Source organism: Anser anser (genome assembly GCF_964211835.1).
Source record: "Anser anser genome assembly, chromosome: 1".
Lineage (NCBI taxonomy): Eukaryota > Metazoa > Chordata > Aves > Anseriformes > Anatidae > Anser > Anser anser.
In genome coordinates this window covers 146,546,590-146,571,462 of record NC_139720.1, presented here as the reverse complement: position 1 = coordinate 146,571,462, position 24,873 = coordinate 146,546,590, and the positions used below count along the sequence as shown (strand labels likewise).

At 35.3% G+C, this 24,873-nt stretch overlaps 2 protein-coding genes across 5 annotated transcripts in view; both read right to left on the bottom strand.

The window, feature by feature from the left end:
- Positions 1–470: 470 nt before the first annotated feature.
- Positions 471–16,063, bottom strand: LOC310892175 (coiled-coil domain-containing protein 138-like). 4 transcript variants are annotated; one of them, XR_014577912.1, is made up of 9 exons: positions 15,933–16,063; positions 14,404–14,559; positions 13,490–13,606; positions 12,358–12,556; positions 10,190–10,372; positions 6,215–6,283; positions 5,572–5,868; positions 3,423–3,561; positions 471–2,191 (listed from the first exon to the last, which is right to left on the bottom strand). XR_014577912.1 is itself a non-coding variant. In XM_083819602.1 (7 exons), the coding sequence occupies exons 1-7, from the start codon at positions 16,023–16,025 to the stop codon at positions 5,801–5,803; spliced, it is 885 nt and encodes a 294-aa protein (XP_083675728.1). In that variant the 5' UTR covers positions 16,026–16,063; the 3' UTR covers positions 4,653–5,800. The 4 variants fall into 4 exon arrangements, 2 of the variants coding, with proteins under 2 accessions (XP_083675728.1, XP_083675729.1); XM_083819602.1 differs by lacking the exons at positions 471–2,191; positions 3,423–3,561 and having other exon boundaries at positions 4,653–5,868; XR_014577913.1 differs by lacking the exons at positions 471–2,191; positions 3,423–3,561 and having other exon boundaries at positions 5,788–5,868; positions 6,215–6,337.
- Positions 16,064–20,723: 4,660 nt separating this feature from the next.
- The window catches only part of LOC310901812 (ranBP2-like and GRIP domain-containing protein 3), a gene marked incomplete at its 3' end in the record, with an annotated part of 75,395 nt that continues 71,245 nt past the window's right edge, over positions 20,724–24,873 (bottom strand). The window contains exons 39-40 of the mRNA XM_083842227.1: positions 21,431–21,541; positions 20,724–20,807 (exon numbers count right to left, since the gene is read on the bottom strand). Coding sequence (XP_083698353.1) covers positions 20,724–20,807; positions 21,431–21,541 — 195 coding nt within the window. The remainder of the gene's footprint in view (positions 20,808–21,430; positions 21,542–24,873) is intronic.

Below are 24,873 nucleotides of genomic sequence, written 5' to 3'. Positions count from 1 at the left end.
CAGCCAGTCCCTGAGCAGCAGCACCTGCCCCCCAGCCAACCCCCCCAGTTTATTGCTCAGCATGACACCACATGGTGTGAGACATCTCTTTGGCCATCTTACATCACCTGTCCTGGCTGTGTCCCCTCCCAGCAGGGCCGCACAAGGAGCTGAACAGTCCTTGGCTCTGTGTGAGCACTGCTCCGCAACAACTAAAACATCGGTTTGTTATCAGCATTAACAATAACAGCCACTATGAAGAAAATTAACCATATCCTAGCCAAAACCAGGACACTACTATATATAAACCACAAGAGACTTTGGTCTTTGGCACATACTCTATGTGCCTCTTTACCACATTATCTTTGCCACTATTAAAAAATACATTTAGTTTCTTAAGTTGGCACCATAAGGAAGAGTAGTAAGTTATCAAACAGTAATGAAGACTGAAAGCCAAGAACAGAACATTGATGTGGATATAGAAAAGCCAACAATTTTCTATAGTTTTGTTTGTTTTTTTTTTTTCTTGTTTATTTTCTAGCATTATAATGACTAAGCAGGCAGAGCAGCACATGAGGACTAGAAATACAATTCCTAAATAAGAGGATTTTGTCTCCAGCTGAAAGTATATGGATGCTTTTGCACTGCTGGTAAATCTGACAAATGTGAAATTACTGATAAAGAAATACTTATTCCAAAACATAATCCATTGTTGGCAAAAGCTTTTATCTACTATTAGTATTATTTAAATTTACCTAAATTGTTTTCCCACCAACAGAGTTCATGCTGCTTGCTCTCTCTTCCAGACAGAAGAGACAGTACTACGTCTGGTACTTGGTGCCAGGTCTGATGTAGAATCTTTTCATAGAAAAGTTTGTCATAAATGAAAGTCAGATTGCTTGAAAAAAAATATTGCTTTCAATTTCAATCCACTTTCAAAGACTTAAAGACTTTTGGTAAAAAAAAGACACAGGAAAAACAAGAAAAAAATGTAAGAAAATGAGAAGTAAACCTGTTTGAAGTTTTATACTGACTGCCAGTGTTAGTCAAAGACTAACATACAACAGATCTTTACATTTTAATTGCAGTTTCAATTTTACAATTAAATTTTCTGTAGTTACAGTACAAAAGATGAATCAGAAATTAGAAATGGAAGATTAAGTTGAAATTTTAGAAAGTATCCCGTTTCCTACATATACAAAATTCCGAACACTGAATTGTGACAGACTAAGAATATATTCAAGCACATTCAGAAAGGAAATGTGGGTACTAAGAGACCAAATGGGAACTGAATTGGAAATTAATATAAAATACATTAGTAGCATTGAAGTATAATATTATTATCAGGGATTGCTATAGCCAGGCATTTAAAGAAATGTTTATAGGTTACGTTTTCAGGGACATTACAATGCAAAGTTACATGAGAAGTTCACATAAAGCAGGACAAAATACTAGATATTACAAAAACACAGGTAAAGAGCAAATGCCAAGAAATTACAAAATTAAAGTAACTAAAAAATTCTCATTTGATACCTCAAGTTTACTGCAATCAAAATTTGGTTTTAATCACTAAAACTCTAATTATCTGAAAGATAATTTGATAAAATACTTGCCTGTTACTTATCAACCATAGGAATCAATCAATGAATTCATAAAACTCTCTGAAGAGTAAAAAGGAAGTAAAATTTCTGCCTGTATGGAAAGGTTGGTATTAGTGATCTGCTTACTCAGGACACGCAACTTTAGCTGAATGGATCCAATTTCTTAGACTGTATGAGTCACTCAGGACAGCAGCATTATGTCACAAAGTATGAAAGAAAGAAATTTAGCATATTACAGTTTTTCACTTTCCTATTCATGAATGAGGGAAATATCATTACGATTCTACATGATACAAAGTAACTTACAGAATACAGAGGTTTTGATGAACAATTTTATTGAAAGCACTAAAAACAATAAATAAATAAATAAATTACTTTTTGAACTACAATAGAGAGTTGGCATACATTACACAGAACAACAATTCTCAAAAGATAGTGCTAGTCACTTTTGCTTAGACTCGAGTCTAGCACTGTTGCTCTCTGCCACTCCCAAATTATACAGAATTACTCTGAGGTCTACGCAGAAGTGATGGTGATCAGGATGTGTTGTCCTGAGAAGTTCTTTGATCACTTCGGGAAGCGCAAACGATTCAAACATCTTCTTATTGCTTCTGCAAAAGATTTAACATAGAATAATTGACATAAGATAATTGACAAGTTTCAACTTAACAGTAAAGATTTTACAGATCTATTATCTATCAGTTAAAAAAAAATTATATTGGGAGCTTCACATAACTCTGTCTCTAAGCAGAAAATTATCAATGCATTGTAAGAAAAATCTTGACAAAAATCATCAAGAACTATGCTTTCTCTTGACTAAATGGTATTTACATGTAGTACAGTGGAAGATCAAGGAAAACCTGTAAAAAGGTTTCCCCAATTAGAAGCAAGATTTCAGAAACAGGACACGTACAGAAAATCCACAATAACATCAAGGCAAATATAGTAATGAACTACTACAAAACCAAGGGTAAAAAATTTACTTTAAAGAATATATCAAAGTTCATTTTTTAAGATTCATGGCACTACCTGTGAGGTTGTCTTTTAATTAAAAAATTTAAAAATCTGGATTTCTGAGTACACTTTTAGTTTATTTCCAATGAAAAATATGATTTAAATTAGAGTATTTTACAGGAAAACTTTTTTTCCCCCCGAGTTCAATTTTGTTCCTAAGAAAAATCAAACTAAACCCTCAGTTTTGCAAATAACTAACTCTAATGTAAGCTACGGTTTAGTGTAAATACCTGCTTTTGTAAATGAAACAATCCCATTAAATAATGCACATCAATGGAACTCAGCAGCATTCTACCACTGACATGTTGAAGATCTTTGTTACAATAAATTAGTAACCAACAAGCAACGGAAACCTATTTTGTAAAGGTTAACATTCCCCCAAAGTCTTATATGGCTCAAGACCTTAAACTCTGGTTTTTTTTGATAGAGATGAAAATTGACAAAACTTAAATTTAAGTCACATACAAAACAATTTTCAGAGGACATTTTTACCAAGTAACTCGGTAAAACTGAAGGTCGGGGGGAAGAAAAGAAGGGTTTTCTTCTAAGCATTCTTGTCATCTAAATAAATAAGGAATATATGTTCTTTAGGCTAGTTATTTTTTAGTTCATATTCTGAACTACACAGATTTATAGGCAAATTGAGAGACTCATCTTACATATCTGTGACAAACATTTTAAACATAATTGCTAACAATGAAAGTCCAGTATTATTTGTATTGGAGCAAATGAACGTCAAAACAGAGATGAGCTTTTTAAAAAAAGAGAAATGTCCCCAAGTTCAGTGATCTAATGGTAATTAACAGAAAAACAGTAATAAAGGATTACTTTATTTCGGAGAGTTTCCGTAGCATAAAACAAATCTTTTTCAAAAAGCACATGTCTAGTCCGGGATTCTGAAGCAATTCAGAACAAGCACGGAAAACGGATTCAGTACTGCAGTATTCCAGGAAAAGCTGTAAGCAATCTGTAAAAGAAAATAATTAAAAAGTTTCATCACAGAACTTGGTGCAGGGAAAAATAAATCATTGATTTATAGCTTTTGAGGGCTTTATATGCCTCATGTTGTGCAACCATGAGAACAATGTAATAACTGGGTATATTCCAGGCATGTGACGCAAAAATCAGGTAAAACTAAGAACTAAAAACCACCCAAGTTCCTAAGAGTTCTGATGTCACCAGCACTTGTGGTATTAAAACAAGGCCTATTCCCCTAAAAACAAAGGAAAATAGGACACTGAACAATTTTAAACTCAAATTAAAAAATCTTATCTTCAACATGTTTATTCAATGTTAGTTGATCATGATCCTTTTCTTATGATTACATGAGGAGAACACTAAGCTATGCTAAAAAGACTCAAAAGGAAATATTTTAAGCTGCTGCAAAATGATGTACAGAAATAGTACCTGTAGACACTGATGTGATACTAGACAGCCTTTCATTATCAAAATACTGTCACTGTGCTGTTTCAAGACAGGCAGAATAGTAATTGAGAGGTCAGAGTTGGATAAGAACACCTGAATATCGAAACAATTCCTGTAAAATGCTGGATAATTTTTTAACATGGCCATATTGTATAATCTTTTCCATTTATCCTGCTCTCCAAAACTCAGTCAATTTAGAATAAAGTAAAATCTGTTCCCTTGTGTTGTTTCACTCTTGATTCTAATAGTACAGACTGATTTATAGCAACACCATAAAGAACATAAGTAATGATTTAATAGGTAACAGAACTGAACAAATTTGTTAGGAATCCAACAAAAGTCACTATTCACTGCGCTCTGCCCTTAGTGTATAAACACACTTGGTATGCCCCAGGATAAGTTACTTAGAATATGCCATTAAATTAATAGTTATTGTAATATTATTCTACTTTTACTGTAGAAGGAGGTCCTACAATTTATTCCTATAAATATCCACAAAATGCCTTAAATTCCTTTTTGTAGGTGTAAACAAATACCATATTCAGCTTACCTGGGCATTTTTTTGCTGGCTTGTTCTTACTGGTCTTAAAAATACTGTATTATTTTATTATTAAAAATTCTGGTCTTAAGGTATCTTAAAAATACTTTATTAATATATATATACACACATATACACACAGATACACTGTAAGAATGTTTTAACTGTGAGGTTTATAAAACAATATAAAAAATATGCTGAGGGATTTTTACTATAAAACAGAAGAGCCAAGGTGGAAATAATATCTCAAGTCTCACAAAGTTCAATTACGTGAAAGCAAACTGATAAAGACATGCATTTAAAGAGATTTTTCATACATCGTTTATATATTCATTTCAAATAAGCTTTTGCAGAATATATTTTAAATCATCAAAAATGTACAAAGTAAGCATATAATTTAAATGCCTGTCTATCTGATGAACTGGAAGAATAAAAACTGTATATTTTTAAATATTTTTGTTTCATCTCTGCACAGATTTTGTTTTTATTAACTACTGTAGAAAAACTAAATTGGAATCTATCCTGTCAGGATTTGACACAATTTTAAATAATCTGCAAAAGCCTCCCATTGTAACCATAAAAAAATGCAGCATTTTGTAGCTACATTAACTTAACTTGATTGGTAGACTGCAATGAACAATGACCAATTTATCACTGTTGACAGAATTCATCTGAAATTTACCCTCAAAGTAATCAGTCACTCACAGCATCAAATCTCACCAGCTATAGTTATTCAGAAAATTCTGTTTTATAGCTAAAGCTCTGTCACCTCAGAAAATGAAGACTGTCAGGAACACCAGCTTGAAGTTCATGTTTTCACAAATTAACCATTACAGTTTTGCTTCATTTCTAATTGCATGTGGATCTGCCAGGAGACTGGACCAACCCAACCGAGTGATGGAAAGTTAGCTCATGGAAAAGTTACATAAGGACCACAGAAACAGAAAACACTTGAAAGAAACAGTAACAACACTGAACAGCTTCCTAATGAGCTGTTGTCTCTAACACAGTCACCTGCAAGATTGGAACCATTTGCTGAGTTTAACTCATTCTCTTGTCATCAACAGCTGGGCCTGGTAAGAGCCAGTGGTTATGGCACAACAGAGGGCAGGCAAGATAACAGTCAGCGCAAGGCCCCTCGAGTGTGGATGCCTTCGTGGGTGACCCCGAGTTAAGAGACCCCAAGGACAGCTTCAGCCCATCACCCAATACGCGTTGACCTCAGGATGGTATGAATTGCTCTTCAGCTTCCTAGATGTGCAAGACCTTCACGCAGCTGTGACACGGGATGTACGGGAGACCAGCGCCATTCTCAAATGACAATCACACACACACAAAAAAAAAAGCAATAAAAAAGGTTAAAAATAGAACAGGATTCCTTATGTCACAGAAGTCAGTTGGACTGAACAGAAGTTTACAAGGAACAGAAAAGACCAGAACAAAAACCTACACCTTGGAGGCCAGGAACTACCTTTATAACAAGACAGATTGTATGAAAAGTTGTTCTTTTTTAACAAGGTCTAACAACCCCTCACCCCCCCATAAAAGCAGAAGGTCTGCCAGCCACAGAAGTAAAAATATCAAAAAATAACTAGTAAGGCCCGCACAAGAAAGATGGGACAGAAGATAAAGGCATTTTAGTCTTTTGGGTGCACACCTTGGCTAGTTTGCTGGTTTGCAGGAAATCTATCTTGATGGAAAGGACAAGGAAGGACAAGCCCCAAACCTGTAATTCCAAAAGAGCCCTTTAGGCAGGGACACCACAGCAGACCTCAGGAATCTGAAAGAAACGTTAGCTGGATTTTATGACAAGGAAAGTTAGACAGTTGTTGCTAACAAGTTGGGAAGTGGCACTTTGTGAAGAGGGAACAGCCAATGTAATACATGTATGTAGGACATGTACAAAAAAAACCAAACCAATCTGAACATATTCATGCCCTTCAATAAAACTCCCAAGACATTTTCAGAAACTAAAGACAGAAGTGTGCTATAGGTTTATGCAGCATTACATGCAATATCATTGTATTGGAGAAAATGGGGATTAGAAAAAGAACTGGAAGGTGTGTAAGGAGTTGGCTAAAAAGAAAGCAAACCATCTGGCTTTGAAAAGTGAACTTCTAGTTTTAAACGGTCTAGTTTTAAACAGCAACCAATATGGTCTGACCGTTGAAGAGTGATTCTAATGAGGCCTTAGAGAGAAAAACACCATTCCACAAATAACCTAGATAGCCTGTAAATCGCAGCTATACGCTATTCGGGGTTACTTTGTTTAGTAAACCAGGAAAAGCCTAACGACCTACTAGAATCACTAAAGGAATCACAACTCTCTCTTCCAGGTGGAAACCTAAAAGAGCTTTGTTCCAACAATTCTTCTGTCCTTGCCTGCCTTATTTCCTCTGTTCCACTCCTGCAATAACCAGCTCAGAACTAAGCACAATATTTCAAACAAGATGACAAACTCAAATAAAGTCTTAACATAATTAAACCTAACCTGAGATGCAACTCATATGATTCTGGAACATCATGTCATATAAATAAAGTCTGAACTCTTACAATACACAGGTGTTATTCAAACTGCACAAATTATACCACCTACTTCCAAAAAAAGCCCCAAGGAAAATAACCTTCTTTATAAAATTACTTCAGCTATAGCATTGGTCTCAATTTTCCTCGAATGTTACAGAGAAACATTGGCTAATAAGTACAATTGTTCTATGAGTCAAATTAAGAAAAAAAGTATTAAAATTTGGTTTTGTTCAACTGAACAGTGTTTGAGGTGCATTCAAAGTTTATCAAAGCATTAAATCTACTTTCTGTGACAATGTTATCAGATCAGGTTTTGTTATCACACCCATCTTCGGGCAGGTTCATAGCTTAAAGATCACTCAAGAATTAATTATTCCTCCACCTCTGCCTGCTGATTCCTCTCTTCCTTGTAAAAAAGAACTAGCAGAAGAAAGTAACAATCAGAAAAGTAGAAGATATTGCATATGAACACGTAACCTGAGCTGGAAAGTACCAAAGAACATACAATAACAAACTGACAGAAAGAGAAAGAAAGTACCAAACAATGTTATCTTTCAGACCTCCACCATTTCCAATTGAAACAATGGTGTCGGGACTCTCCCCTGACAGGATTCTGGATGTGAAACACCTGAACCAAAATGGGGATGGGGTACATAAAAAGCTGTGTGCCAGTAAAGATGAAGAGCAAATAAGATTATTAATTCTAATTTGCCATTAAGATACTGCATATTGACAGGAAACAGATGATACCAATACCTCAACTGTTACATTTGACGTTATGTTTTCAGTAACTGGATGCCTTATTAGCATTGTTGACGTGTGAACTAGCAAGGGAAACTTGGACACCCACTGGATCAGAAATACTACGAAGCCAAAAGGAATGATACTGCTCTAAAATCTGAAAAAATGAGTACTGAAACCAAGTCGGTCAATGGGCTTAAGCAATACTGCAGAATCTCTTATTATAATTTCTATCAAAGCACAGAAATGTCCATCTTAGGCCAATAGGTGCTTTCTTCTCATGCAGCTTAAGTAATTTCCCTCAATATATGAGGGAGTCTAGGCCTTATGTCTGGAATATGAGGACGAGAATTTTTTTTTTTTTTTTCAGGAAAAAACCTACAAGAGGGCTTCAGATAGGTCTGAAATGTATAGAACCATTAGCATATATTGCTTACTGTAACAACAGGTACATGCAGTTACAGGAAGAGGCAGTGCAAAGCATTTGGTATTTCACATCTGACTCATCTTGCAGCCTGGACAATTAAAATTTGAATCCATAAAAATACTTCACAAAAAAATAAATTAAAAAATTAAGTTATGAAAAAGAACATCTGAAAAAAATCAGTGCTTTTTTTTTCTTACTCAGTTTCTAATCACGTAAGCTGTAACGGTAATATGTTTAAACAAAAATACTGGAATAATCATATAGACTCAGAAGATTATTCCAGCAAATCGAAAGAATGCTTAGGGATTGCATATCATAGAGAAAAAATATAGACTTCGACTCCTGTTGGTCAGAGGCTGTTTCGTTGGGTAACACGTTTCCATATTTTAGTACAAGATCAGCTACTTATGACTTCATATTTAAGGCTGCATAACAATAAAGTTTTAAAATTGTGCATAAAGTCCTGTTTTAGTCTAACACAGAGAGACCTCTGAATATTCACAGCCACCTTCCAGTTTGCTTTTAATAACTTGTTCATAAGAAACATACAAAGGTATGAAATTATGATTACCTGTCAACAATACTACTTGTCATCATTAACAATTTCTTGGAAAACATTAACTATATATTGGAAAAGAACAGAATCTGACTATAGCATGTATATAGGCAATTCCTTATACCAAAGAGAAAGGCTCTGCATAAGGCTTTATATCCAGTTGCTGAAAAATAAATTCTCAATCATATGTTAATCCAATTAAGCATTAGTCCTCCTTCCCTGGTTTTGCATATATATCTTCTCTGAGAAGCAACATGGCAAAATGTGAACTTCTCACAATTTATCTCCATTATTCTTCTAAATCTAGGCATCTAGCATATCAAAATGACTACTGCTAGGTAACAGAACATGTACTGTTAGTGGAATTTTTCTTCAAAGTCATGTCAGATACCATCAACCCTGCTTAGGTTTTTCTCTCCCAGTTACTTTACCAATCAAAATTACGATGATTAGAAATACTTTGGTGTAAAAAAAACTAAACTAACCACACGGTCTGAAAGGAAGAAAACAACATCAGGTAAATCTTTCTGCCACTTATCTCACTACAAAATGGCTTCTAACTCAATGTTTTTCCATCCCAAGTTAAACACGCTTTCTATTTTCACCGCTATAGTACATGGTAACAAAATACCCCAAGCCAACAATATGTATTTCACAAATAGCAGCAGTCCCTTCTCCTCCCCTTTTCTGTTCTAAAAAAACAGTGAATGATTTTTATTCTAAGAAAAGTAACAAGGATTATTCCACACGACACTGGAATGGCTCACTAGTTTTGTGTTCATCCAGACTGTTATCAACTGATTCTTTGCCTGTATCACCTGGAAAAGCACTGTGAATAATGAGATTATTAACCCTTTTATAGGACCACACTACAGTACAATTCAGCGAAACATAACCATCTCTTACAGATGTGCCATTTCCAATTATTTGAAAGTGAAAAATGGCTAGGGGAGAGCTGTTCATGGGGGGGGAGGGGGGGAGATAAACTTTTTTTTTTTTTTTTTATCTCCACCTGCTAACAGGATTTCATGAAATGGCTGCCCTGGCACAGTCTTACTTCAAAAGAAAAATACTCATTGGCAAAACATCAGCAAGGTAAACCAGTGCAATAAACAGAAAAGCTAAACTAAATATAATAACAAAAAAATCACACCAGTAAGAAAGCAACCAGGACAATATGTAAAGCATGGATGCTGACAGCGAGAAGAGACAGACAATTCAGAAACATACTTTATATCTCTAATGAATTTAAATGACACAAATAAATGCTAATGCTAGATTAGGTTATTTATAGAGAAGCATCACGTTATTTTTTACTTGGTATTTATACTTATCTCACCTATTTTCATCATAACTTTTTTTTTTTTTTTTCAATTACTCACTTTTATCAGAGCTCCTGGCCATCTCAGTTAATGCATCAAGAGCACAAGAAAGGAGACATTTTCTGGATATAGTTAAGTGGCTTAGTACGACAGGCACACATTGGTATTGCAAAAATAACATCTTTCCTTCATCTGTTCTCAAGTCCACGCAAAGGGAACGAAATGCATGAGTCAGGTAATTCACTGAAAGATAACAGAAAACAGGGAATAAAAATTCTATAATCACAGTTCCATTAGATGATCACAAACATGTGAATATTTATCCTAAGAGTTACTGTTGCAAATATATACTAATAAAAAAAAGTTAGATGGCTGAAAATATTAATTTTATTTATTTATTTAAAGGCATACTCTGCCTATTTTTATTCCTTAAAAAAATTGTTGTGAGTGGAAAAAAAGACATGCTACAACTCACAAATTGAGCAAAATATATTTACAAACATAAAACCTTTCTAATATCTTCCTTAAGAGAGAAAAGGAAATCACAAGCTGCATAGTTTGGGACTATATTGGTTTCAACATCTGGGAAGCCTCTAATAAAGGAGTAAAAGGCTAATTCATCTGAATAAGTGCAATTACTTTCATGACAGCAACTATTCGCATTCCTTTCCATAAAAGGCTGTAGTTTAAGTTTCAGTGCATCTATGTTATATACGCATCCATTTTGGAGAGCACTAAATTATTCAGAGAATTTAGATTAAGTGAATCAATTCAATTTTCTTAATTTCATGATGTCAAATCTTCCTCAATATCTTGGAATAGCATTGATCATCCGGAGCACAGAAAATTAGGAGTAAGGCAAAAATTTATCACACAGCAAAAGTTTAATTGCAGTGCCATCTGCTGGATATTAGCATCTTGAAGGAAACAGGATATATATTTAAACTGAACATGCTGCTTTATCATCACTAGATCATTAGACACGTGGTCAGTGATGAAAATTCATACACAGTAAGTTTCAACATACATTTAATAGATTTTTTTTCCACGTTCTATAAGCTTGCAGTAAAAACCAACCATGAGAAGCTAAACTGATTCATTCTGATCAACAGCTTTCATCTGCTTACAGTTAATCTCTGCAATAAGTACTTTTTTTTGTATTGTAATTCATTTTCATCATTTTTATCAACCATTTCTAGAAATGTGAGTTTCAATTTCAGGGTAATCATCGTGCTTCACCAAAATATACTGACTGAAACTATATGATACTGAAATTGAAAATATACCGATTCTTCCCTCCAACAGCTGAAATACTGTACTTGCTTATTAATGGTGTCAGGATGGTCTTCCAGAATGTTTAAATCCTGTTTATTCTAAGCACTACCAGTATAAATACTGCACAGGTCAGTATTTTTGTCATCACTTCAACGAAAATTTTTTGTCTTTTCAGGCTCTGTTTGTTTTTAAAGAAACTCCTGCTGAGAAGAGATGCTACGGCATCCTGGAGATTGCACAAGTGGAGTAACTGTCATGAACTGAAGCAAAAGTCACTAAGAACTGTGATATCTCCAGACAAGTATGACCTTGTTTGCTTTGCCTGTTAACAAAATACATTACTATACTGCATCAGCATATAGTAGCATTTTTCAATGTTTTTCAATGTTGATAATGTTTATGGGTAGCCACTTGCAGTGACAGACTTGGTAGGAGAGGAGGGGAGACAGCAGAGAGGTAAGAGCTAGACAGACTATGAGCTTTACATCAAACTTGGACAAAGCAATGAAATTCTAGAACTCTCTGAAATTTGCTACTGATTTCAGTTTACTGAAGAGCAATTAGCTGTACCATTATATGCAGTGAAGATCTTGACAAACAAATCACTGCTAGAGTGATTGCTTGAGAGAATTACCAACATCTCTTTTCCCCTTCGTCACAAAAAACGTTGATCTCACTGACAACAATAACACATATTAAAATGACCACACAAATTATGACATGAATAATAGCAAGGTTCATACTTCCTTCCCTATATTATGCTTTATCAGGTGGTAAAATTCAAATAAAACATCCTTCACTAATAAAGCATTACAGATGCTACAGTATCATTGAACTGCTGCATTTTGTAAATTTGTTTTTCATCCAGGCACATTCCTGGAAATAAGATTTTTTAAAAAAAGGATAAAAATAAAAAGATGATAAAAAAAGACATCATAAAAACCAGAACTTACCTCGCTGAAACTTCGCTGTTTCAAGCAAAATTAAAGTTGACAGAAACCTCAAAGGCATAAAGGAGCTTGTAAAGAAAAGTACAGTTTTTGGTGTACTCTGTGTAGACTTTTCAGACCATGTTTGCAGGTTTCCCTGATGTTCTATGCCTTTGAAAATAACTTCTCCAAGTCTCTCCATTGTTGATGTCATGCTTGCATGCTGTTTCAAACAACGTGCACATTTAGTGTAAACATTAAAATACAAGAAAATCCTGTCTACTATGTATAGATATGTATGTTCCCCTAAGGATTAAATATTAAATAGCAAATGCCTTGACCATGTATTGCAATATAATCTGTACTACTTTGCGTTCCATAAGCAGTTGAACAACATTAGCACAGGGCCTTGTCAACACACACTTCACAAAAAGACAAGGTAGTCAGGACCCCTGATATGCTGACATTATTTAATTTGCCTCTGGTTCCAGAATAAAGTCAGTTCAAACTCAGCTTTAATCAACGCTGCCTACTACACTATACTCTTTTCTGAAGATGCCTGAAGCTAGATCCTACAAAAGCATTTACAGAATTAAGGTCTAAACATGAACCTTAAGAATACCGTACAGGTAAGACGTATTGGACTTTTCAACAAACTGTACAGAAATATTACTTCAGAATCAAACTTAATAACATGCTCATTTAGAATATTTTCTTATTAGCACTAGAACCACCAGCTTACAGTTCTATTCAGTTAGACACTGAGTAGAGAACAAAGAAATCAAAATTCCTTTGCTACTTTGCCACACATTGCCATCAATTTCAACAAATCTCATGCATAAAGTGAACAAAAATATATTTCTTTTCCTAGTTCACAAGTTTTGTAAGCACATAGGTAAAATATCATTCCTGAGATGCTAGACACTGCTGCAACAAAGATCACATATGTATGTAAAAATATGTTTACATACATGGTGCAAAATATAACAATGAATGTGAGAAAGTTAATTTGATGAGAATTATTTTTTCATTTGCTATGTATCTGTGGTAGGAATTTATGCTTTGCAAAGAGAGCAAAGTTTCTTTTATATATAATCCCTGAAAACATCTACTTTTCATACTCATTTATAATACAAAATATCACTCGGGAACTTACCTTATTACCAGTGTTTATCTGCCTTAGAGACCAGTAGATAAATTGAATGACAGGCATATATAGTTTAGGATCCACAAATGGCATCCACTGGAGCTGTCCAGTGACCACATGCAAAAGCTGTAAAAATACAGAATGGCAAAGTTATATGCAGTATATGAACTTACAGTATAAGCTAACCACAAGTAAAAAGCAAACAAAGAAAAACAAAACAAAACAACACTAAAGTAAAATAAACTTATTCCCAGAGTTTAACAGACTACATGTGCAAATACTCACTGTGCAGACCTGGTACAGGTAACAGAATTATATACATATACTGAATTTACATTTTACACAGGTTTACACAAAAAGTGGAAAGACATTGTGTGAGCTCAGACTCTGAAGTCTAATACCAATGGCTACAAATTTTAAATATAATGAAAAAAACACTGTAAAAGCAGATTTCCTGAACACCTCACTGATTTCCAAGCCTTGGTATCCCAAGAAAGACGGTGTTAAAAGAATTGCATGGTATCATCTTTTATAAGACATAAATTGAACTTTTAATACCTAATATCAGCACTAAAATACTTTAAATTAGATGTGTATATCTCCTTAGAAAAAAGGAATTACATACAGTATTACAGATAAAACACAAGACAAATTATCAGCTGATAAAAATGACTTAAAAGAGAAAGACAGGTGGAATCTAAAGTTCAGACTGAACAGTACACATTTCCTTAAAAATGATCTGTATGTTCCACGAATGACAAATTATCTCTTACATCTCACTGTTGGAATTAATACTGATGGACTGTCATTTTCTTTTAATTAATGTATTCAAAGCGCGTATAAAACAGGCTGACCTGTTACACTCTCAAAAATAATAAAAAGAATCTTAACATTTTAGCCTCAACAAATTCAAATGCCTTTACCTTCATACAATTTTCTGGAGTGCAGTTTTCTTTAGCACACTGAGGTTTATCATTGCCCTCTCTCTCTCCTTGTATTTCTATTTTGCTAAGGTGTTCGTTTGAGATCCAGTCCATAAGAATAGTTAAGAGGTCGTAAACTTTTGAATTCAGTAGTACCTGTAATACATCCACAACATCAGTTATTTCAGCTTTCAAGTTTATGATTTTCTAAACCACAACACCAATAGACTAAAATATATGAGTACATTAGTAATACGCAAATGCTTTATTATGTGCTTAGACAAATGTTTATGAAAGGCTTGGGAAGAATTGGGAAGAGATTTTCACATACAAAATCAATCTATTTTATAATTCTAACGAAATGCTTTAAAAAGGAAAAAGCAAATCTTTAATGATCTGTGCATGTGGAAATCCTCATTTTGATACATGTGATACACTCCTTTGCTTTATTTCATACAATCTACTTATGCTAAATTTTAACTGTGTAAGTAGCACCGTTAGAAGAATAAAGACTTCATGACATTGTCATTCTGTCCCTCTACTACAACTGTACAGAAAAACTCTGTGAAAGGTATCCAGAGGTTCCTGAAGACAGGCTGCACAAACAGCTCTTTAAAACCTTCACAGGTCTTCTTGTATCTACCTTCAGACAACTGTTCTTCTCTTCACTCAGAATTATAACTACTGATGCTGCTCATATATCACTTGCGACTAAAGTACGCTAAAACCTACGTACACAGAGAAATATGTTGGCTATATAGAGACAGTACAGTTTTAAGGCATCTGATATAGATCAAGTAGAATGGCGTGAATATCTCTCTTTCTCATTTCAGTTTAGCCTCTAGCGGGAGAAAGTCATTACCAGTCGGGAAATGTTGGCAGAGTACTAGCAGAGGACTTGCTACTGACTGGAATAACATGGAGACAGAAAGTATTTCATTAAGTGATGCAAGAAGGTATTTTAAGGAAAACAAGGTGATCCTTTTGGAACTATATATGAACACTGCATTTATCCTTTCCCACATTAAAGACCATTTCCCCAAAGTATAACAGCAGTACAATCATCTCTGGCTTATAAAATTAAAATTTGTTATCTGACTTCTCTAACTACATTTCAGCTGGTTTTATTCATAAAGGACAGTGTTGTACTGTAGCAGTAACCAGAATAAGTTTAAGATTTGCTCTGACACAGCGGAAGAAAACAGTTACAGTGCAGGCAGAATATAATTTTAATTCATAGTTGAGAGATAACATGAGAGGAAGAAGAAAACAGCTAAATAAGCAAAAAACATATACATACACAATATAAAATTCAAAAGACATTTTTAGCAACATACTTTATTCTTTCAGTTGACTGTTTCTCCCAATATAGTGTCTACCTATTCCTACTGTAATTAACTCACTAAAAAAAAATCAATAAAAATTATTTTATTTTTCTAATTTCTAGCATTTTCTAATTTCTAGCAGATACATAACGTTCTACTGCCTAAAGTCTTTCACACAGATCTTTCACCTTGCCCAGTCCTTACCTTATCACTTTCTGATGCTCCTGTCTCATTTTCCTCCTTAACAGGTTTAGGTTGGCACACCACTCCTCCTGAATCATTGGACTTCTGTGCCATTACCAATGCATGCTTCTGCTACAATAAAATGTAACAATTATATTTCACTTGTTAACTATAAAGGAAGAAGGTACCTGGAAGAAGAAACCTTACCTGTAAATCATTTAACTGAGCTTGCATGCTTCTTGCTCGATTATCTAACTTCTTGTTCTGTTCGTTCGCGTCACTTAACTGAAAGAATCAAAAACCATTCAAATAGCTGTAGATTCAAAACTCACTTTTTGACTTAACCATCACATTGAAATCATTTGATGTGATTGCTAAAAGTTCAATTTTTTTCTTCTCAGCATGGACAGTGATAGAAACAAAATCACTGTCCACTTCCTCAACAAATCACGGGATGGCCGAGGTGGGAAGGGACCTCTGGAGACCATCTGGTCCAACCATCTTGTTTAAACAGGGCCACCCAGAGCAGGCTGCCCAGGACCACGTCCAAGCAGCTTGTGAAGATCTTCAAGGACGGGGACTCCTCAACCTCTCCAGGCAACCTCTGCCTGGATAAATAAAATAGTCGTGGCTCTTTGTTGACTTGCGGCCCAACCTTTCCGCTTACAGGGGAAGAATAAGCACAATACCTCTTTAGGGATATAGGCACTACGTATTTGATTACTTCTCATAAAGAAATGACACAAAAAACGGAGTGCATGTTTCAAGAATGGTCTAATGGCCTTGGAAAGAGAGAGGGTGAAAGTTTTCTTCTCGCAAGAATGACACTGTCACTGACCATGCTCTGTGAGAAAAGAATACGAGGCAAACTATAACCTCCATTTAAATATAAGTAACGTACTCTATGGATACAACAAACATCCCGATCATCATGTAAGTCCTCTGTGAATACTTCAGTTTGCACAAAAGAGGAGGACAAAGATTTTACTGAGACTAGGAAGCAGATGATTTTCATCAGACTCAAGAGCATCAGAACTGCAATTCACTGAAGGAGCAATGGTCAAAAGAGTTTACGTAGCAATTTGCCTGTCAGCATTTAGGTCAGATTTAAGTCAAGTGAGAAGAAAACTTTAACTCTGTATTATTGTGAACCACTGTCTCAGCGTGTCCTTAAGAACAGAGAAAATATTCCTTTAATTAACACTTTCAAAAATAACTGAAGATACTGAGTAATCATGGAATTAGAAATACACATACTACTTTTTATTTAATAGAATCAGCAGAGCAATTCAGCACAGGGTGGCTTCCATTATAAAATACTTTCTCTCTATCCAATCTCAGTTTGCTTCAAAGGATATGGTTAGTCTTTCCTAAAATCACCTGTTGCTACAGGGTCAGAGGACTAACTCTAATTTCTTTAATACTGGAAAAGATCTGAGAGACTAAATTTCACGTGCTAGAAAATGAAGCAGAAAGTAATTACAACCATTCACACAATTCTTGTCTTACAGAAACAAAATCAGCAATTTTGCAAACAACTTGTTCAAACGTTTAAAATTGTTGACTGTAACTTCTAAAGCTACTAATAACAGGAAATAATTAATCTTGCCTGTTTTTTTAGGGAATCATTCTCATCCATCACAGACTTAAATGATGACTTCAGTTTACTATTTTCCTCAGCCACTCCTCTCAAGGTTTCTTTCATTTGGTTCATTTCGGTATCAGGTTGCTATAGAAATATCAAATGTTAAAGCATGATTAACAAGAGCGTATTTTAGAAATATCAAATGTTAAAGCATGATTAACAAGAGCGTATTTTAGAAATAATTCTCAACTAAGTTCCATTTTACTGTTAAAATAATAGGACAAACTTCCAAAGATCAAATTTGTAATTCTGCATGGTCCAATCTGCACATACAACCAGTAGTGAAGAAAGCAACATCCACACCACGTATTAAGAAGAAATAGAAAGAAAATGGGAGCCACGGCGTACAGCCTATGGATCTTATTTTTTTCCAGAAAATACCTAGATCTTCTCAATTGTACATTCCTCAGTTAAGTCACATGTGGGAAAGAACTGTGAATGAAAACAAATGTCAAAGCTTTTGTTTACACTTAGCTTTTCTTCTTAGCATCCATTTTAACCACAAACATGCCCAATTCTCTCTTTCTTGAATCTTTCAAATATTCTAACCATTCACTGCTGATAGTTAAGACGCTTTAGTTCACCTGTACTTAAACACCTGTCCTGCAATGTCCAGGAATGTATCCAATACTTGTTACATTTCATTGAATTGGAAAAAAAAAACCCTTGTGAAACTCAACATAGTTATCTTTTAATATAATATTTTATATTATAATAATATAATTTAATACCAGGACATACCATTAAATTATAAGCAAAAACAGACAAAAAACAGCAACAAAGGAAAACTGAAATGACAATTACTTGTAACAGTCAAAAACCTGTACGTCTTGAAAAAGAAACCAAGGAATGTGTCTTTTCTCCCCCTCACTGGAAATTTGTAATATAATTAAATATATGCCAGCAGATTCTGAAAAAAAAACACAACACTGAGGCTTTGAAGCTGAGTATAAAACAAATGTTTTCAGAAAATAACGTTCCTTTTCTCAGAAACTGTGAGAAACTTCTATGTGAAAATAGCGCTTTGTTCAGAAGTGCTGTCTTTTGCACTAACAATTCAGCCATCCACTACATTTTCTTAAGCCTCGCTCTCAGACTGTTATCATGCTGCAAAAAGGACTTTAGTGGTAAATATAGAAACGATCTCATCGACAAACAAAAATGCTACAGATAGGCTCCAAGCGGACTGCTCAACTACTTCCATTGAAAAGGCCGAACCTTTAGAGTTAACCAAGCCTAGGAAAGGCTTGCTCAGCTTGGGATGGAGCAGGAGCAAGGTGGCTTGAAACTGACCATAAACTTTCAAAACAGTCAGGGACAGCAGAATTACAAGTGAAAGGTTTTGCGAGAAAAAATTTGAATTAAGATTCTCAATTTCTCCAAACTACGTTACACAATGCTTTATAAGGCTTGCATATTCGGGGTTTGACAATAATTTCACAGTGCTTCAGGGATTTGGCAATAATTTCACAGGCCACTGGGTTGCTGTAGGTGGTGCCAGGATGTCTAAACCATCCAATTCCATTATTAAATCGGGTACCATCCATATCATAATCAACTGTATCACTTCATTCCTGCCAAATGTTTGTCTAGTCTGTTCTGAAGACCTGCAAATACTGGAAGCACCAGTCTTACTGATCTCTCTGACCCAGTGGTTGACTGCTTTTGTTTTAATCTAGTTTTTCCTCATACTTACCCTGCCACTACTTCTATCACAGACATGGAAAAAAAAAAGATTAGTTTCTTTCTCTTTGTGGCAGCCTTTTATGTAGCCAAAGATTGGCATGTTCACGTGTCCCTGCATTTGTTCATCACCCTGTACGTGTACACATGATATTTCTGTTCAAATGCAATACTGCACACTCTTGCCTCTGAAGCATTGCGCTTTTCTCAGACCTACTACCTCTTCAATTTGTCAAGATCAATTTTAATCCTAACCTTCTTTTTCAGCATGCTTGAAATTCTCCCTCGCTTGCTATTCGCTTCAAGTTTAACAAGCGTGCTCTTTCTCACCATCACACTTCTCACTGAAAACACCCAATACTGGACCCAAAAGAGACTATTCCAGAATCTACTATGTACATTCCTTCAGCTGTGAAACACTGTCTCACTACACCTTACCACCAACCTTATTTCAGCTGTCATACTTTTCTAATATGATTATGAAAACGCCACGTAAAACTGTACCAGAAACAATACAGCAAAGTCTAGACATACATATAACTAGTACTCCTCTACTAGCCATGCCTGTTACCTTGTCCTAATGGAAATCACACTGATTTGACAATTTAGGATTAACACAAGCTCGTTGCCATTTACTGCAGTGTTTTTGGCATGGCACTTCGCATGGTTTGTTCATAGCTTGCCAGGACATATATTTATTTATTTAGCTGAGAACCAACATTAAGTTGATGGCTGTGTAACTCTTTCCCATTTGAAAAGAACGGCATCAGATTTTTCTAGTTGACTCCACTTGACCTCCACAAGTTTTTACAGATAACCACTAACTGCTCCTGGCTTTTCAACACTTCTCTAACCTGTGTGACACTTTTAAAGCCACTTGTGTTTTTTCTAAAGACATCTTTAAAATCACTTTTATGGATTTGAACCATCTATCTTAACACATTCCTTCCCTATTGAAAGTTGAGGTCCTGCTCCCCTGACACCTTTCTCCCTTTTTTTCCTGTATCTACATACTCCCTCAATGGCTTGTGCATCCTCCCTCAATGGCTTAATGATCTGTGCATGTGGAAATCCTCATTTTGATACATGTGATACACTCCTTTGCTTTATTTCATACAATCTACTTATGCTAAATTTTAACTGTGTAAGTAGCACCGTTAGAAGAATAAAGACTTCATGACATTGTCATTCTGTCCCTCTACTACAACTGTACAGAAAAACTCTGTGAAAGGTATCCAGAGGTTCCTGAAGACAGGCTGCACAAACAGCTCTTTAAAACCTTCACAGGTCTTCTTGTATCTACCTTCAGACAACTGTTCTTCTCTTCACTCGGAATTATAACTACTGATGCTGCTCATATATCACTTGCGACTAAAGTACGCTAAAACCTACGTACACAGAGAAATATGTTGGCTATATAGAGACAGTACAGTTTTAAGGCATCTGATATAGATCAAGTAGAATGGTGTGAATATCTCTCTTTCTCATTTCAGTTTAGCCTCTAGCGGGAGAAAGTCATTACCAGTCGGGAAATGTTGGCAGAGTGCTAGCAGAGGACTTGCTACTGACTGGAATAACATGGAGACAGAAAGTATTTCATTAAGTGATGCAAGAAGGTATTTTAAGGAAAACAAGGTGATCCTTTTGGAACTATATATGAACACTGCATTTATTCTTTCCCACATTAAAGACCATTTCCCCAAAGTATAACAGCAGTACAATCATCTCTGGCTTATAAAATTAAAATTTGTTATCTGACTTCTCTAACTACATTTCAGCTGGTTTTATTCATAAAAGACAGTGTTGTACTGTAGCAGTAACCAGAATAAGTTTAAGATTTGCTCTGACACAGCGGAAGAAAACAGTTACAGTGCAGGCAGAATATAATATTAATTCATAGTTGAGAGATAACATGAGAGGAAGAAGAAAACAGCTAAATAAGCAAAAAACATGTACATACACAATATAAAATTCAAAAGACATTTTTAGCAACATACTCTATTCTTTCAGTTGACTATCTGTGTCTCCCAATATAGTGTCTACCTATTCCTACTGTAATTAACTCACTAAAAAAATCAATAAAAATTATTTTATTTTTCTAATTTCTAGCATTTTCTAATTTCTAGCAGATACATAACGTTCTACTGCCTAAAGTCTTTCAAACAGATCTTTCACCTTGCCCAGTCCTTACCTTATCACTTTCTGATGCTCCTGTCTCATTTTTCTCCTTACGACGTTTACGTGAGCGCAACCCTTCTCCCGAATCATTGGACTTCTGTGTCATTACCAATGCATGCTTCTGCTACAATAAAACGTAACAATGAATTATATTTCACTTGTTAACTATAAAGGAAGAAGGTACCTGGAAGAAGAAACCTTACCTGTAAATCATTTAACTGAGCTTGCATGCTTCTTGCTCGATCATCTAACTTCTTGTTCTGTTCGTTCGCGTCACTTAACTGAAAGAATCAAAAACCATTCAAATAGCTGTAGATTCAAAACTCACTTTTTGACTTAACCATCACATTGAAATCATTTGATGTGATTGCTAAATGATTAAAAATTCAATTTTTTTCTTCTCAGCACGGACAGTGATAGAAACAAAATCACTGTCCACTTCCTCAACAAATCACGGGATGGCCGAGGTGGGAAGGGACCTCTGGAGACCATCTGGTCCAACCATCTTGTTTAAACAGGGCCACCCAGAGCAGGCTGCCCAGGACCACGTCCAAGCAGCTTGTGAAGATCTTCAAGGACGGGGACTCCTCAACCTCTCCAGGCAACCTCTGCCTGGATAAATAAAATAGTCGTGGCTCTTTGTTGACTTGCGGCCCAACCTTTCCGCTTACAGGGGAAGAATAAGCACAATACCTCTTTAGGGATATAGGCACTACGTATTTGATTACTTCTCATTAAGAAATGACACAAAAAATGGAGTGCATGTTTCAAGAACGGTCTAATGGCCTTGGAAATAAAGAGGGTGAAAGTTTTCTTCTCGCAAGAATGACACTGTCACTGACCATGCTCTGTGAGAAAAGAATACGAGGCAAACTATAACCTCCATTTAAATATAAGTAACGTACTCTATGGATACAACAAACATCCCGATCATCATGTAAGTCCTCTGTGAATACTTCAGTTTGCACAAAAGAGAAGGACAAAGATTTTACTGAGACTAGGAAGCAGATGATTTTCATCAGACTCAAGAGCATCAGAACTGCAATTCACTGAAGAAGCAATGGTCAAAAGAGTTTACGTAGCAATTTGCCTGTCAGCATTTAGGTCAGATTTAAGTCAAGTGAGAAGAAAACTTTAACTCTGTATTATTGTGAACCACTGTCTCAGCGTGTCCTTAAGAACAGAGAAAATATTCCTTTAATTAACACTTTCAAAAATAACTGAAGATACTGAGTAATCATGGAATTAGAAATACACATACTACTTTTTATTTAATAGAATCAGCAGAGCAATTCAGCACAGGGTGGCTTCCATTATAAAATACTTTCTCTCTATCCAATCTCAGTTTGCTTCAAAGGATATGGTTAGTCTTTCCTAAAATCACCTGTTGCTACAGGGTCAGAGGACTAACTCTAATTTCTTTAATACTGGAAAAGATCTGAGAGACTAAATTTCACGTGCTAGAAAATGAAGCAGAAAGTAATTACAACCATTCACACAATTCTTGTCTTACAGAAACAAAATCAGCAATTTTGCAAACAACTTGTTCAAACGTTTAAAATTGTTGACTGTAACTTCTAAAGCTACTAATAACAGGAAATAATTAATCTTGCCTGTTTTTTTAGGGAATCATTCTCATCCATCACAGACTTAAATGATGACTTCAGTTTACTATTTTCCTCAGCCACTCCTCTCAAGGTTTCTTTCATTCGGTTCATTTCTGTCATATATAGCTATAGAAATATCAAATGTTAAAGCATGATTAACAAGAGCGTATTTTAGAAATAATTCTCAACTAAGTTCCATTTTACTGTTAAAATAATAGGACAAACTTCCAAAGATCAAATTTGTAATTCTGCATGGTCCAATCTGCACATACAACCAGTAGTGAAGAAAGCAACATCCACACCACGTATTAAGAAGAAATAGAAAGAAAACGGGAGCCATGGTGTACAGCCTATGGATCTTATTTTTTTCCAGAAAATACCTAGATCTTCTCAATTGTACATTCCTCAGTTAAGTCACATGTGGGAAAGAACTGTGAATGAAAACAAGTGTCAAAGCTTTTGTTTACACTTAGCTTTTCTTCTTAGCATCCATTTTAACCACAAACATGCCCAATTCTCTCTTTCTTGAATCTTTCAAATATTCTAACCATTCACTGCTGATAGTTAAGACGCTTTAGTTCACCTGTACTTAAACACCTTTCCTGCAATGTCCAGGAATGTATCCAATACTTGTTACATTTCATTGAATTGGAAAAAAAAAAACCTTGTGAAACTCAACATAGTTATCTTTTAATATAATATTTTATAACATAATTTAATAATATAATTTAATACCAGGACATACCATTAAATTATAAGCAAAAACAGACAAAAAACAGCAACAAAGGAAAACTGAAATGACAATTACTTGTAACAGTCAAAAACCTGTGCGTCTTGAAAAAGAAACCAAGGAATGTGTCTTTTCTCCCCCTCACTGGAAATTTGTAATATAATTAAATATATGCCAGCAGATTCTGAAAAAAAAACAACACTGAGGCTTTGAAGCTGAGTATAAAACAAATGTTTTCAGAAAATAACGTTCCTTTTCTCAGAAACTGTGAGAATCTTCTATGTGAAAATAGCGCCTTGTTCAGAAGTGCTGTCTTTTGCACTAACAATTCAGCCATCCACTACATTTTCTTAAGCCTTGCTCTCAGACTGTTATCATGCTGCAAAAAGGACTTTAGTGGTAAATATAGAAACGATCTCATCGACAAACAAAAATGCTACAGATAGGCTCCAAGCGGACAGCTCAACTACTTCCATTGAAAAGGCCGAACCTTTAGAGTTAACCAAGCCTAGGAAAGGCTTGCTCAGCTTGGGATGGAGCAGGAGCAAGGTGACTTGAAACTGACCATAAACTTTCAAAACAGTCAGGGACAGCAGAATTACAAGTGAAAGGTTTTGCGAGAAAAAATTTGAATTAAGATTCTCAATTTCTCCAAACAACATTACACAATGCTTTATAAGGCTTGCATAACTATAACAGAAGAAGGTACCTGTAAGGAGAAACCTTACCTTTAAATTATCTAACTGCGCTTGCATGCTTCTTGCTCCACCATCTAACTTCTTGTTCTGTTCGTTCGCGTCACTTAACTGAAAGAATCAAAAACCATTCAAATAGCTGTAGATTCAAAACTCACTTTTTGACTTAACCATCACATTGAAATCATTTGATGTGATTGCTAAAAGTTCAATTTTTTTCTTCTCAGCATGGACAGTGATAGAAACAAAATCACTGTCCACTTCCTCAACAAATCACGGGACGGCCGAGGTGGGAAGGGACCTCTGGAGACCATCTGGTCCAACCATCTTGTTTAAACGGGGCCACCCAGAGCAGGCTGCCCAGGACCACGTCCAGGCAGCTTGTGAAGATCTTCAAGGACGGGGACTCCTCAACCTCTCCAGG